General features: G+C 49.4%; 2 protein-coding genes across 5 annotated transcripts; one reads left to right on the top strand and one right to left on the bottom strand.

Annotated features, from left to right (window-relative positions):
• Positions 1–404: 404 nt before the first annotated feature.
• PSMB9 (proteasome 20S subunit beta 9) lies at positions 405–5,649 on the bottom strand. Of its 4 annotated transcripts, none has more exons than XM_011282280.4 (6): positions 5,482–5,649; positions 3,581–3,648; positions 2,440–2,574; positions 1,650–1,779; positions 1,266–1,407; positions 405–712 (listed from the first exon to the last, which is right to left on the bottom strand). In XM_011282280.4, the coding sequence occupies exons 1-6, from the start codon at positions 5,509–5,511 to the stop codon at positions 585–587; spliced, it is 633 nt and encodes a 210-aa protein (XP_011280582.2). In that variant the 5' UTR covers positions 5,512–5,649; the 3' UTR covers positions 405–584. The 4 variants fall into 4 exon arrangements, with proteins under 4 accessions (XP_011280582.2, XP_011280583.2, XP_011280584.2 ...); XM_011282281.4 differs by having other exon boundaries at positions 2,440–2,571; XM_011282282.4 differs by having other exon boundaries at positions 3,581–3,833; positions 5,482–5,620.
• A 303-nt stretch (positions 5,650–5,952) lies between these two features.
• On the top strand, positions 5,953–13,937 carry TAP1 (transporter 1, ATP binding cassette subfamily B member). The gene is made up of 11 exons (XM_003985991.5): positions 5,953–6,752; positions 7,235–7,349; positions 7,507–7,637; positions 8,895–9,100; positions 9,538–9,735; positions 10,515–10,643; positions 10,800–10,988; positions 11,569–11,742; positions 11,998–12,160; positions 12,426–12,562; positions 13,333–13,937. The coding sequence occupies exons 1-11, from the start codon at positions 6,155–6,157 to the stop codon at positions 13,543–13,545; spliced, it is 2,253 nt and encodes a 750-aa protein (XP_003986040.1). The 5' UTR covers positions 5,953–6,154; the 3' UTR covers positions 13,546–13,937.
• Positions 13,938–14,065: the final 128 nt, after the last annotated feature.

Raw genomic sequence — 14,065 nt, 5'->3', positions numbered from 1 at the left:
GGGCTGTAAGTCGGCCTGTTTAACAACAGTTACTCAGGCATCTGGTAATAACTTCTTGAGTGTCAACCACTGTGCTGGCTAACTATTGCAGATTTCAAGGAAGACATGATATACGATGCTTGAGGGAATGGAAAGTTTCATATAGTGGGAGAGGAAGGGCATACGGTAAAAAAAAGAACTAAATTCCAGATTTCTGCTTTTGAATTTGCTTTGACTTGGGTCAAGGGACTAACCTTTTCTAAGCCTTCATCTGTCTGTAAATGGAAGTAGTAGTCTAACCCATGTAAGTTCTTTTGTTTGGGTTATAAGAGATAAAGTTTATAAGCATTTAGCGAATACCTTGCTCAGTGTTTTGATGGTTGTTATTGTTCTTTGAGACTCAGAAATCATTCAATTTTAAGCAATTGTCATGTATTGATCTTTAATGTGAATGAACACATTAAGAAAGGGTATCTAACTTCTGGGAGGGAAGAAGCCCCCTCCCCTAACCTTCATCTCCTTGAGCACCCGTTTTCCATTGACCATACCAGGTTCTGGTCCCAGACAGTTTATTACAAAATAAGGAAAGGAGGTCTGAGGAAGATTCACTTGTCATAGAATTTCGGCAGCTCATTACCCAAAATTACTTGATGGTCCACACCAGCAGCTGTAATAGTGGCCAGGTAGATGACACCCCCACTAGAGCCATCCCGGTTCATGGCCAGAGTGATAGCTGCAGAGGGTTTCAGGTTGGAGAGAGGGAAAGAGAATGACTTAGCCTCAGAAATCTTTTCCTTCCCGTCCTGTCTATAAGCTTACTACCACTTTCAGACCTGAAAACCCATCTCCTAGGGACACATATCAAGTGGTGTGCTGGTAAACCAACTTAAAAAAATAGTCTTTATCGTAACATCTCCTGGTGTTGGTGGTCTCAAAACTCTCACCACAATGGATTTCAAGTTATGAATAGCTAAATAAGCAGCTTCTGAATCCTTGAATATTTAACAATTGACTCTCATGAGCTAGCCCAAGCCCACTCTAGCACACCAGTGATTCTTAGAGTAACTGTGTATTTTAATATGGGGTACTCAAAAAAATAGTCAGATCTTTGCCTTTGTTCTGAAGTCCCATCTAGTGTAGCATTGTCCTGCATTCTTTCACTCTCAAAAGTGTTCCAGTTTGGACATTAAATGGTCACTCATGTATTCCTCATTGTGTTCCTTACTCTCAACTTCCTTCCTGTGTTTGAAAACCCTCCCCAGGCACCCTTCCATTTGGTTAGTTACCTTTGGTGGTGAAACACCTGCACTCCTCAGGGGACATGCCTGGTTTATATGCTGCATCCACATAACCATAGATATAGGTGCTGCCAGAGCCACCGATGGCAAAGGGCTGCCGAGTCAGCATTCCTCCCAGGGTTCCGTACACCTAGGGGAGGTGTCCTCAGGTCAGACTATGGAAGCATCAATCCTCTCCTTGCCACTGAGACAGTCAGGGTGCTCTATTCTGCAACGAAGCCCCACTATCTCTTTTTCCTGTCCGTTGAGATTATACTATGCTTTTAAAGGCAGTGTCCTTGGAACTCATTGCTAGAATGACATATGACCTCTATCTCCCTCTCTAGGGTAGTGGGGAACACCAAGGGAGGGAGTACATTGGGAAAGACTCACCTGGCCCCCGTCACGTTGGTCCCAGCCAGCTACTATGAGATGTGCAGACAGGTCCTCCCGATATTTATAAGAGATATTCCTTACCACGTTGGCAGCAGCTAGAACAAGCGGACATTCTTCCAGTTCCAACCTAAACGAAGTGTTAGTAATAGGGCTCAATATAATTTCCAGACGTTCCACCCTCCTGTGCTGTTACCATGATCCCTGCCAAGGGACACCTGAAATCTGAAACCCATACTTGTAATAGTTCAAACTCCAGCTTCTCTCCCACACGTACAGGGAGACCAATCTCACACAACCAACTGTTAAGAAGATTTCAATGTTCCCCTCCTTTACTCTTTGTCCTACCCACCCATCCCCCAATTGTATAACTCTTGGCTGAAACGGCCCTGCCTCTATGGATAAAAGCAGATAAGCTTTACTTCTGCACCAGTGATCTTGGCTTCTCACAGGGTAACTGCCTGATAGTATGGTAGGCCACATCATCATCTTCTTTCTCGTTATTTATATTAGGATAGTGATTTACAATTTTCAAGTCATTTTCGCATGGATCATTTGATTCTCAAAATAACCATTGGGTGAGATAGGGGAGGTATTATTAATTATCTCCACTTTACAGATGCAGAAACCAGGTTTGGGATTCAAGTGCCATTTCAAAGATAATAAAAACAGGAGTCCAAACAAGAATTTTTCACTTTTCACTGCAGTGCTCCTGGAATAGGACACTATAGCGGTTTTCTGGTTGGGAGAACTCTAGTGATTGTGGACTGAGAACCCCAAAGCTTCATACCCGTGGAGCTCCAGTTGGTAGGCGGCCATGTCAACCATGGCTTGGGCATCAGCAGCCGAACCAGAGAGAGCACAATAGATGTGTTGGTGTAGTGGAGACAGCTTGTTAAACACTCGGTTTACCACTGCCTTTCTGCTGGGAAGGAGTCAACAGTCATCAGCGTTAGTGTTGCCACAATTTTTGAGGTTAATCATCCAGTGTTTGTCAAATTTATTTGACAAGAGAACAGCCACCACAGAGTACATGAAATTTCATACTTGGATTGGAGCAGGAAAAAAAATCATCTCAAATTAAACAAAATATTGCAAGTAATGATCACAATTAGACTTATTTTTCAGGCTTAGAGTTTATAACAAAACAAAAAATAATACCTTAAGAATAATGTGCTTAAGCAATTTTTCTTTACTATACCCATCTAGAGGAAGTTGTGTGTTCTTTGGGACATACAGTAAGCAATATTGACCTAATCCCATATACCCATTTCACATATGAGGAAACTGGTCAGGATGGAGGAGACAAAATTAGTTCAACATGTACTGGATGAGAAGCTAGGATATCTGCTTGGCAGAACCATCTTTTCTTTCCTTTCTACTTTATTTTATTTTACTCTATTTTATTCATCTCATTTCATTTCATTTTAGAGAGAGAGCATGAGTGGCGGAGAGCATGAGTGGGAGAGAGAAACAGAGAGAGGGAGAGAAAGAATCTTAAGCAGGCTTCACACTCAGTGAGAACTTGGGGCTCGATCCCACGACCCTGGGATCATGACCTGAGCTGAAATCAAGAGTCAGATGCTCAGCTGACTGAATCACCCAGGTGCCTAGAACCATCTTTTCTATTTCTAAACATAGATGGAAGGAGGGACCCTGAAATCTTTGTATCCTACCTCCTTCTCATACCTTATTCTTATATACCCACTCCTGTAGGGACAGGCCACATAAGCATTCAGGCTCCTGATTCTCCTCCATGAATTCAGGGACCCATACACTTGCCATATATCTCATTATAGGGGCCTTTCTGAAAGGTTAACTCAATTTCTTCAAAGTTCTACTTTACCAGTCTCTTCATGAATGGGTAAGAAAAATCTGTTTTGGGAGCCATTGACATCCTTCCAGAAGCATTCACCTTGACGGGTACTTACCCTACAGACACCCGGGAGTCAGAACCCACCACAACACCTCCGTCGAACTCCACTGCCATGATGGTCGTCTGCGGAGATGTGGAGGATGGGATGTCAGAGCAGGAAGAGTCTTGATTCTCTCATGTTACAGATGAGGAAACATTCCCAGAGAGGGGAGGTGACCGGCTCAAGGTCATACAGTAATTTAGGCCAAGATGACTCCCAATACGGGATTTCCCTTCCATCTTCCCATTTTCTCTATCTCCTCTCCTAGCTGCAAAAGAAGGTCATAGCCTGGTCGAAAGAATCACATCCATAGGTCCCAACCTTCCTAAGTAGAATCCTTCCCAGCTATAAAGAAAGAGGTGGGATGAGGTTTTCAGAGGTAGACATTTGGCTCAGGGGGGTACTTTCAAGCACTGGCGCCCCAGTACTTGTGGTGCAAGGCAGCCCCACAGGTGAATTACTTCCACCACGTGTGCTTGGTGTGTGTGTGTGCAGATATGGTACGGACCCAACACAGAGCAAGTGACTGTGACCTTGGGAAACAGGGTCATGTCTTCTTTTGGCCCACAATTCTCTACCCCCCACCCCCCTTAACTAGCTTATTAAACAGCAGAAAACATCAAGGGCCGCAGTGGTTAGCAGGGTCATGCATTAGTAAGGAGGGAAGCAGCCAGGAACATGAGATGATTTAACATGAAGCTTTCATTTAAGGATTTCTGATCAAGAGGTCAACAGTAGCTAGGGGAAGAGATCTGTACCGTTGAGGCGGCTTGTTGGGGGAGTTTTTCAGGTCAAGAAAAGCTGACTTTTTCAGGTCAAGAAAAGAAATTAAGGAAAATAATTCAGGAAGGTGAAAGGAATAAAGCTATACGGTTTCTACTCCTGTTGAGTTGGAAAGAGCCTTAAAGATTCTTGGTTCGAATGAGGAGACTGAATCATAGAGGAGGCAACTGACTTATCAAGGTCACCCAGAGTTAATAGCAGACTGGGACTAAAACCCAGGTCTAACTCCCACCTCTTGTTTTGACTTTTGTTTCCTACTTCCCACTGCTCATCAGGCAGGGAGGGGAGATTTTATACCTTAAATATGGTTTTAGTGCATTCTCATCACCCCATAAGTTACTCTGGACCCCAGGGCTATAGCCCTGAGTGTGCTTTCAGACATATTGACTTACCATGAAGAGAGGGCCATTGAATAAGGGCAGCCCTATTCTAGAGGTTATTTCTCTAAGACAAAGCTGCCCCCAAGCCAAGGGTGGTGGCAGTAGTTTGGGAGCAGAAGCCAGCCAGCCTTGAGCCTGGGCGGGCGGATGGGAGTGGGCAGGGACGACCCAGGGAAGGGAGCACAGCAGCACCTGGGCCAAGCAGGAGCCTTCGTGGATCACCCTGGTGAAGGGCACCACCAGCTCACAAGGAACTCCCATTATCAGGGCTGGGGGTATGAGTTACGCAGGGGCCAGTTTATCAAAGATCTGTGTGATGAGCTGTCCCTTCTCAATCAGTGCCCATATTCTCCTCTCCCAAGCGCGCTCCTACTTCACCCAGGGCACCATTTCTTCATCCATCTGCACCTTCTCCGACCCCTTTCCTTGATTTAACCAGCCCCTCTCTCTAGTCCAGAGTTGAAAGCGAAAGCGCTTCAGAGAAGCTTCCCCTCGACACTTCCAGCTAAGAGCCAAAGCACCTCCTTCTCCACCAGCGTCGCGCGCCTAGTCCTTCGCGGGCCCCTTCAAGACCCCCTTCAGAATAGACATGCCCTGTATTCATCGCAGGGCATCTCTACAGGCACTGACTGGCTGCCACAAACTACCTTCTCACTCTGTTAGTCACCATATTCACACCTCAGAGCTTTCGGGGTCCCCCTGTCTTGCCACCTTCTCCACCCCTCTGCTAAACCTCTAGCACAGACTACTTACCCCAGTGTGGACCTCGCCAGACCGCAGCATCTCCGCGAGGCGCCGCGCTCCTTGCCGCCTGGGGCACTGGTTTTCTTCCTGGGACCGAGGGCAGCGCTCAGCCTATATAGCCCCGCGCCCTCACCAAGACCGCTAGGGGGCGCCGGGGTCCTTTCGGTGCGGCTTCGCACCATGAGCTAACCTACTTAGGACAGAACTGCCCAGAGACAAGTGACGAAAAGGCCTGGGGTTAAGAAAGTCCCAAGGCTGGGGTAAAGAAAGTCCCGACAAGTGGGATCCGCAAGAGGTAGCAATGAAAGGAAGGACGAGTGTGCTTGATGGAGAAGGCGGAGCCTCAAGACTTCTCTCTCCAGAACCTCAGATCGGATTCCCACGCCTTCTCCCAAAATAGTCTGGCGGGCCACATTCTGAAGGGGGGCGGGTCTACAGAGCGGCCTGCCGCTTTCGTTTTCCCTTTCCGCGAAACGGCTGGCTTCTAGCTAGCGCGGCCTGAACCTTGCGTTCCCGGGACTTTCCGAAAGCCCTGCCTCCGCCCGCCCTTCCCTCTTCTCCCGGCCGCCGGTCCCTGCGCCCTCACCGGCACAGACTCGATCGGCACCCAGAGCCTCCGGCACGGCGGGGACAGCGGAGAGTCCCAGGCGGGGGCGCGACCCCCGGCAGCGCTCGCGCGCCCATGGCCAGCTCTGGGCCCCCCAGGCCTTGCGGGTGCCTCTGCCCTTCCCGAACTTCCCTCGCGTGGCTGGGGATAGCGCTGCTGGTTCTCGTCGACTGGGTGCTGCTCCGGGGCGCGCTCCCCGGAATATGCTCCGTGCTGGTGCCCACCGCGCTGCCGCTGCTCCGGGTCTGGGTGGTGGGCCTGAGCCGCTGGGCTGTGCTGTGGCTGGGGGCCCGTGGGGTTCTCAGGGCAACGGTCGGCTCCGGGAGCGAAAGCGCAGGAGTGCGGGGCTGGCTGGCTGCTTTGCAGTCGTTGGCGGCGGCGCTGAGCTTGGCCCTGCCGGGACTTGCCTTGTTCCGAGAGCTGAGCTCATGGAGAGTTCCCAGGGATTCTCACAGCTCCAGGATCCTGCACTGGGGAAGTCGCCTGGATGCCTTCGCCCTCAGTTATGTAGCAGCATTGCCTGCCGCTGCCATTTGGCATAAACTCAGGGAACTTTGTGTGCCGGAAAGTCACGGAGGTTCAGGAGGTGCGGTGCGCCGGCTTGTAGGCTGCCTGGGTTCAGAGAGACGACGCGTCCCGCTCCTGTTGGTCCTGTGTGTCCTCTCCTGTCTTGGTAAGAGGGATGCGGGTAAGAGGGACGGACAGTAGGGGACTGGGCGGGCATCAAAAGTAATGGGCAGTGAGATCGGTTAATGTGGGTTCTGGGAAATGTGGATGGGGGAAGGCGACCCAGCTCTGGTCTGAGAAGACCACCAGGAAAGGGCTCTGGACTGGGTCGGAGTCAGGAGTCGTGGACTCCAATGCTACCTCAGACGTTGCTTCACCGGCCACCTTGGGCCAGTCCTTTCTTCTGGTCAGCACACCTTATGACCTCTGGCCTTCCTAAGCAAACGCACAAAAGTCTGGTGGGGCTCAAGGTTGTGAGTTCCAAGGTGACCTGTTCGGGCGCAGGCAGGGCTGTGTTCTCAGTGTCCTCTTTCTGCTGGTGCCCTCAGGATACTGGTGACAGTGAAACAGTGGGATGGGCTGGAGGGTGGGGGCAGTCTGGTTGGAGCTTATCTGCTTGGCTGACCGGTCCCTCCTTTCTCTCTCCAGGGGAGATGGCCATGCCGTTCTTCACCGGCCGCCTCGTTGACTTCATTCTACAAGATGGGACAGCTTCTGGTTTCATGAGATACATAACGCTCATGTCCATTCTCACCACAGCCAGGTCTGGGGGCTGAATGAAGGCGGAAGGTTGAGAATGGGGGGCCCAGAAAAAGGGGGAGATAGAGGTTGGGGCAGCTGTCCAAAGTGCACTTCTTTGGGACCTTCTCTCTGTCCTCTGAACACACCCCGATCCTTTTTCTCTCCATCTCTCTCTCTAGCGCAGTGCTGGAGTTCGTGGGTGATGGGATCTATAACAGCACCATGGGTCGTGTGCACAGCCAGTTGCAGGGAGAAGTATTTCAGGCTGTTCTGCGCCAGGAAACAGAGTTTTTCCAAAAGAACCAAACAGGTGTGTCATGAAACTCTTTCGTTCTATATCTACATTCTCCCTATATGCACCATATGTCCTCTTTTACTTATAACTTTGGTCTCTCTCACACATAGACATTGTCATTTCTTATTCTCAATATACCTCAAGAGCAAAAATATTATGTTACGTTATAATATTCTGAATTTTTTCCATCTAAGATTTTTCCATGATTTATCCCTATGTGTCTATTTAGACAGAAGCTACAGAATTTCAAACCTGGAAATTTGGAGGTCACAGAGTCCAGCTGCCTATTTTACAGAGAAGGAAACTGACACCTGGACCCTAAATGCTGAAACTGGCATGGTCACCTATGGATAGAGAGGAGCTTGGGGATAGAACCCGTCTCTTGATTCCCAGCCCAGTGCTCAGTATAGTTTTCTGGACTGCTTTTTTTTTTTTTTTTTAATTTTTTTTTCAGCGTTTTTATTTATTTTTGGGACAGAGAGAGACAGAGCATGAACGGGGGAGGGGCAGAGAGAGAGGGAGACACAGAATCAGAAACAGGCTCCAGGCTCTGAGCCATCAGCCCAGAGCCTGACGCGGGGCTCGAACTCACGGACCGCGAGATCGTGACCTGGCAGAAGTCGGACGCTTAACCGACTGCGCCACCCAGGCGCCCCTGGACTGCTTTCTAGCAGCACCCTCTGTTTTTCTCCAGCTCTGTTGTGTGACCAGCTTAAGCTCTTCTTGCCCTTGTAGGCAGCATGGGGTATTCGTGTTCTTTAAGGAACAAAAATCTGTCAGAGAAATGGAAATTCACATGGGCAGCCTGCCTTCCTTCCTTCCTTCCGCCAAGCTTTCTCCTTTCTCTCCCTCCCTCCCTCCCTCCCTCCCTGCCTTCCTTCTTAAATGTTTATTTTTGAGATAGAGAGACAGAGCACCAGCAGGGGAGGGGCAGAGAGAGGGGGAGACACAGAATCCAAAGCAGGCGCCAGGCTCTGAGCTGTCAGCACAGAGCCCGACATGGGGGCTCAAACTCACAAACTGTGAGATCATGACCTGAGCTGAAGTCGGATGCTTGACCGACTGAGCCACCCAGGTGCCCCTAGGCTTTTTCTTTCTAATACTCATTCTCCCTACACTGAGATCCCTAAACTGCCCTCTCCCCCTTACCTTGTTTTCCTCAGCCTCCTCAGAACATCATGTTGTCCCCCCTTCCCCTCCCCCTGGCTCATTGCTAGTCCCACCTACCAGAGCCTCTCATTCATCCACTGTCTTCTTCCCAATCCCTGGCAGGAGCCATCACTTCTCGGGTGACAGAGGACACATCCACCCTGAGTGAGTCTCTGAGTGAGGAGCTGAGCCTGTTTTTGTGGTACCTGGTGCGGGGGCTGTGTCTCTTGGGGCTCATGCTCTGGGGGTCACTGTCCCTCACCATGGTCACCCTGGTCGTCCTGCCTCTGCTTTTTCTTATGCCTAAGACGCTGGGGAAATGGTACCAGGTATGTCCAGGGAGGTGCCTCACCCTACACAGACCTTCGTTTCCCAGACTAGGCAGAATTCATTCCTCTCAGGGTTCTTTCCTGGCTCCCTCACTTGATTCCCCATCTTCACGGGACTCCCTGGCCTTATAAGCCATGTTCCTGGATTGCTCAGTGTTGAGCTCCATGTTCTGTGTGTACTCTCTTCTAACTTCTGCCCACAATCTTCCTTTACAAACATGATCACTGGTCTCAAGATTATGATTCTCTACGACCCTTCTCAGTGATTTCCTCTCCTGTGTGCCTCTTTAGTATCCAGGGAGTATAACGGTGCCCCTTTCTCTTTTCTTCATTCAGCTGCCTCTTCTCACCTTTAATCTCCAACTAGGTAACTCAGGTATTAGTGTCCCTTACGGTCTGCCAACCCTGTGTGACATCTCTTGTCCATGTCTCCACAGGCACTGGCAGCACAGGTCCAGGAATCTCTGGCAGAATCCAGCCAGGTGGCCATTGAGGTTCTGTCAGCTATGCCCACAGTCCGGAGCTTTGCCAATGAGGAGGGTGAGGCCCAGAAGTTTAGGCAAAAGCTGCAGAATATGAAGACACTCCATCAGAAGGAGGCTCTGGCCTATGCAGTCGACCTCTGGACCATCAGTGTGAGCACCCGGAGATAAATGCCTATTCTCTTGCCCCTGAGATGCCTTGACTCCATTCCCTTTTCCATGACTCTGTTCCACACCTCCTCCTCCACTGGGCAATGGTTGGTTCGGTGTTCTCATCCTACTCAGCGTTCCTAACTGCCTCCCTCTTTTTAGGCCCTCTGGATGGCTTCCTTTCACCAAGGTACGCAGAGTCCATCCAGCCCCCTTTTTAGGGAGAGGCCACGTTTTCCAGTCCCAGGGCCTTCCTTTGCCTCTCAGGCAGCACTCAGGGAGCCATAAATTCCTGCGCCTGGTCCTGCATCATGCTGGGACTCTGTGGCTGTGCTAGTGAGAGCCATTATATAATGGAAAGAGAACCAGAGCCATATTTGGGAATTCCTGGCTTGGTGGCTGCCATTTACTAGCTCTATGACCATGGGCTAGTAACTTATTTTCTCTTGAGACCGTTTCCTCATTTTAAAAAGTGGGATTGGTATGACCTTGTCTACAGCGTTGTTGATATGAATATTAGATGGCACTACATTCACGAAAGCCTTTTGTGAAGAGCAAAATGCTCCTCAAAAGCGATGATGATGGTGATGGCTTCTGTGGTGTAACTGAGCAAGACACCATGGAGCCCCCACGCGGCGTTCTTCCTTTCCCCCTGGGGAGCCTCTGGCTCTTACCTGGGGGAAAGGGACTTTACATCTTCATAATGACTAATGAGTCTAGTTCTTTGCACCTCCCTCGAGATTTTTCAACCACAGTCCCTTTTCTCTGTGGCTTTCCCACAGCTCTCAGAGATGCTGCTGAAGGTGGGAATCCTATACATCGGTGGGCGGCTGGTGACAAGTGGGGCTGTAAGCAGTGGGGACCTTGTCACATTTATTCTCTACCAGATCCAGTTCACCGCGGTAGTTCAGGTGAGACCCTTCCATTTTCATTCTCCCGTGCTTTTCTGTCCCACGTTCTGTCACCACCTGTGTCACCTTCCTTCTGTTCTTTACCCTTCTCGTATCACATAACCTTGGCAAGCAGATTCGTTCTCCCCCTTCTCAATACTCATACCTCGCCTCCAGGTACTGCTCTCCACCTACCCCAAGGTACAGAAGGCTGTGGGCTCTTCAGAGAAAATATTTGAATACCTGGACCGGATTCCTCGCTGTCCTGCCAGTGGTGTATTGACTTCCGTAAACCTGAAGGGCCTTGTCCAGTTTCAAGATGTCTCCTTTGCCTACCCAAACCGTCCAGATGTCCCAGTGCTGCAGGTACAACCTACCGATCCTTGGTGTTCACCGGCCGCACTCTCGACACTGCCATCCCAAACTTCCTTCCTGCCTTCAGCTTGCTTAACACAAGGTTCAGATAGATCCTGCCTAATCCTTGGAAGGCAAAGATGAGCACCTTCTACTCCGTACAACTGCCCCACACTCAAGAACGGGTTTGGATTTCTAAAGAGGATGGGAGAAGAGGCTCTCAGGGGGAAGGGTCTCACATCCTAAGGAATTGCTGAAGCAAAATCTGTCTCTAGTCTTCTGTCTTTTCTCTTTGTTTCCAGTTGTGATTTAGAATGTGATTTCTTTTTCTGCTTTCTCATGATACCAAGTGTGTGGCATAGCAGTCCTTGGTCTTTGCTCTGGTTTTTGCCTCACCTTCCATCTCTACTCCTTGGGGAGCTGTCATCCCCGAGGAACAGAGGTCTATGCCTATGGGAGGGTAGGAGTGGCTGTATTTCCCAATTTTTTCTCCCTTTCTTCTCTGGGGTAAGACATCATGCTATGTAACAAGACAATGACAGACTCAAGGCCTTAGTCTGCCTCTTTTCTTTTTTGATTCTCTGGCCTCCAGGGGCTGACATTCACCCTGCATCCTGGTCAGGTGATGGCTCTGGTGGGGCCCAATGGGTCTGGGAAGAGCACCGTGGCTGCCCTGCTCCAGAATCTCTACCAGCCCACAACGGGGCAGCTGCTGCTGGATGGGAAGCCCCTTCCCCAATATGAGCATCGCTACCTGCACACACGGGTGAGCAAGAAGATGGCATGGGGGAGGGCAGGGGGCATTGAGTAAGAAGAACTCTCAACGAACACTGTCACCAAGCACTCTGAAAGGAGGGCTAAGGAGTGATGGACCTTGAGTGGAGATGGCGTGTAGTCAGGAAAGAGGCTGTGGTGTGGAATTTTGTGATATGCTTTCAGTAAAGATTTTGAGTCATCAGTCTCTGGATAACCATACTCCTCTGTTCCTTGTTCTATGCCTCTTCATCATATTTTGTCCCAGGTGGCTGCAGTGGGACAAGAGCCACAGCTATTTGGAAGGAGTTTTCGAGAAAATATTGCCTATGGCCTGGTCCAGAAGCCAACTATGGAGGAAGTCATAGCTGCTGCAATGGAGTCTGGAGCCCATAGCTTCATCTCTGAACTCCCTCAGGGCTATAACACAGGTGCTCTCTTAGCTCGTGTCATTACCCAGACATCTTTACTGAAACCTTTATTCAGCATTCTTCCCAACCCACTGAGATCTTGTTCCTATGGCTTCTTCATCCTCACATCTTCCGAACTTCTTCACCTTCCCAGAAGGAAAGTGAATGCATCCAGTCCTTGGGGTGTGTGTGTGTGTGTGTGTGTGCATGCGTGTGCGCACCCACAGGCAAGCACGTGGACGCACATGTGGTTGTCCAGGCCTCACCTGGGCTCTTATCTCTGCAGAGGTAGGCGAGGCTGGGAGCCAGCTATCAGGGGGTCAGCGACAGGCAGTGGCCTTGGCTCGAGCACTGATCCGGAAACCACGTGTACTCATCTTGGATGATGCTACCAGTGCCCTTGATGCAAATAGCCAGTTACGGGTGAGAGAGACATTTTGTTAGTGGCTATATCCCACCCAATCTTCCCTCCTTCATTCATCCTGTGTGAGGTGTACTAACATAATTATCCAAACCAATCCTTGGAATTCTCAGTTCCCAACAGCTGCTCCCCAAGATGCTTAGAACCAATTCAAAGAGACTATCTACAGACTCTGAATCTCTGAAGCCAAACATAAGATGACCATCCTAACAATATTAATATCAATTGAGCTTTTACTCTTTTACTATGTGCCAGACATGCTACTAGGCTCTCTCCATGTACTGTCTCACTCATTTACTAATCATAAATGCCTGGGAGCTGGGTGTTGTTATCCTCGTTCTACAGACGGTAAAATGGAGGCTAAGAGAGGTTGAGTAGCCTGCTCACTGTCTTAGAGCTGTTGAATAGTGGAGCGTAGACCCAAAGGCAAGCCTGCCTGACCTGAATGCTCATGCTCTTTACCACTAAGTTATATTTCTTTAAAACAGAATAGAAAATCCCCAGTTTATAGGTAGAGAGGAGAGACTTTTTGATACCCTTTACTCTTCCCTTATGGGTTTCACCACAGGACTCTGACTTTTATTCTGCTGTCGCCACCTCATGTAAACAGTCCTTAACAAATCAAAGGCGGGACAGAGGAGCACTCAGAACAAGAATCTTCAGCTCCTTGGGGTTGTTCGCAGAGGTGGCAGTGATCCTGGTGAGATCTGCCCCTGCTCTGGAAACACAGGTGTCTCCCTGGGTTCTTGACAGAGTCTGTGTCTTTTCTCAGGTGGAGCAGCTCCTGTACAAAAGCCCTGAGCGGGACTCTAGGTCTGTGCTTCTCATCACCCAGTGTCTCAGCTTGGTGGAGCAGGCTGACCAAATCCTTTTTCTGGAAGGAGGCACCATCTGTGAAGCAGGAACGCACCAGCAGCTCATGGAGAGGAACGGACGCTACTGGGACATGATGCAGGCTGCTGACGGGTCAGGTGCTCCAGAATGAAAGCCTTCTCAGACCTGCACATGCCACCTCCCTCCCTTGTTTTTCTGCCCTCTGTAGTGGAGAATTTGGGAACAAAGGTGTTACCAGAGCTGCACAATAGACAGCTGCTTCTAGGAGGAGTGACATCCTAGAACGATGCCTGAAATTCTGCCATGAGTGTTACCCCGTCTCCAAGCTCCTCTTGATAATGCAGATTTCTTGGAAGAAAACAGAGTTCATAACCCCTTAGTGTAACTGGGTTTAGAGCCAGGTTTGTTGTGGATAGAACCCTGAAAATGAGAAGAACTTTAGAACATACAGAAAGAATACTTTCCAATAGGACTAAAGGCATATGCTGGCCCATAAACACACTCTGGATTCTTGGTATTTATAATAAAGGTGGTGTTTTATAACTGTGGTTTCTCCTGTTTTCAGTGCACCAAATGGCTCACCAGCATTTGCACACTTCACAGTCCTAAATATGCCATATCCTCCCTTAAGTTTTCTGTTTCCTATGGTTGCCCCTCCACTTCCCCATGCT

Source organism: Felis catus, chromosome B2 (genome assembly GCF_018350175.1).
Source record: "Felis catus isolate Fca126 chromosome B2, F.catus_Fca126_mat1.0, whole genome shotgun sequence".
Classification (NCBI taxonomy): Eukaryota; Metazoa; Chordata; class Mammalia; order Carnivora; family Felidae; genus Felis; species Felis catus.
The sequence above is the reverse complement of the archived record's forward strand: the minus strand, read 5'-3'. Positions and strand labels throughout refer to the sequence as shown.

Bases quoted from the DNA above. Each gene is read 5' to 3' on its own strand.
- PSMB9 (XM_011282280.4), bottom strand. From the start codon at position 5,511: ATGCTGCGGTCTGGCGAGGTCCACACTGGG. The intron at 2,575-3,580 runs GTAAGTACCCGT...ACTCCTTCCCAG, and splicing joins GACTCCCGGGTGTCTGTAGG to CAGAAAGGCAGTGGTAAACC. The intron at 1,408-1,649 runs GTGAGTCTTTCC...CACCTCCCCTAG, and splicing joins ACCAACGTGACGGGGGCCAG to GTGTACGGAACCCTGGGAGG.
- TAP1 (XM_003985991.5), top strand. From the start codon at position 6,155: ATGGCCAGCTCTGGGCCCCCCAGGCCTTGCGGGTGCCTCTGCCCTTCC. The intron at 7,350-7,506 runs GTCTGGGGGCTG...CTCTCTCTCTAG, and splicing joins TCCATTCTCACCACAGCCAG to CGCAGTGCTGGAGTTCGTGG. The intron at 11,743-11,997 runs GTGAGCAAGAAG...ATTTTGTCCCAG, and splicing joins ATCGCTACCTGCACACACGG to GTGGCTGCAGTGGGACAAGA.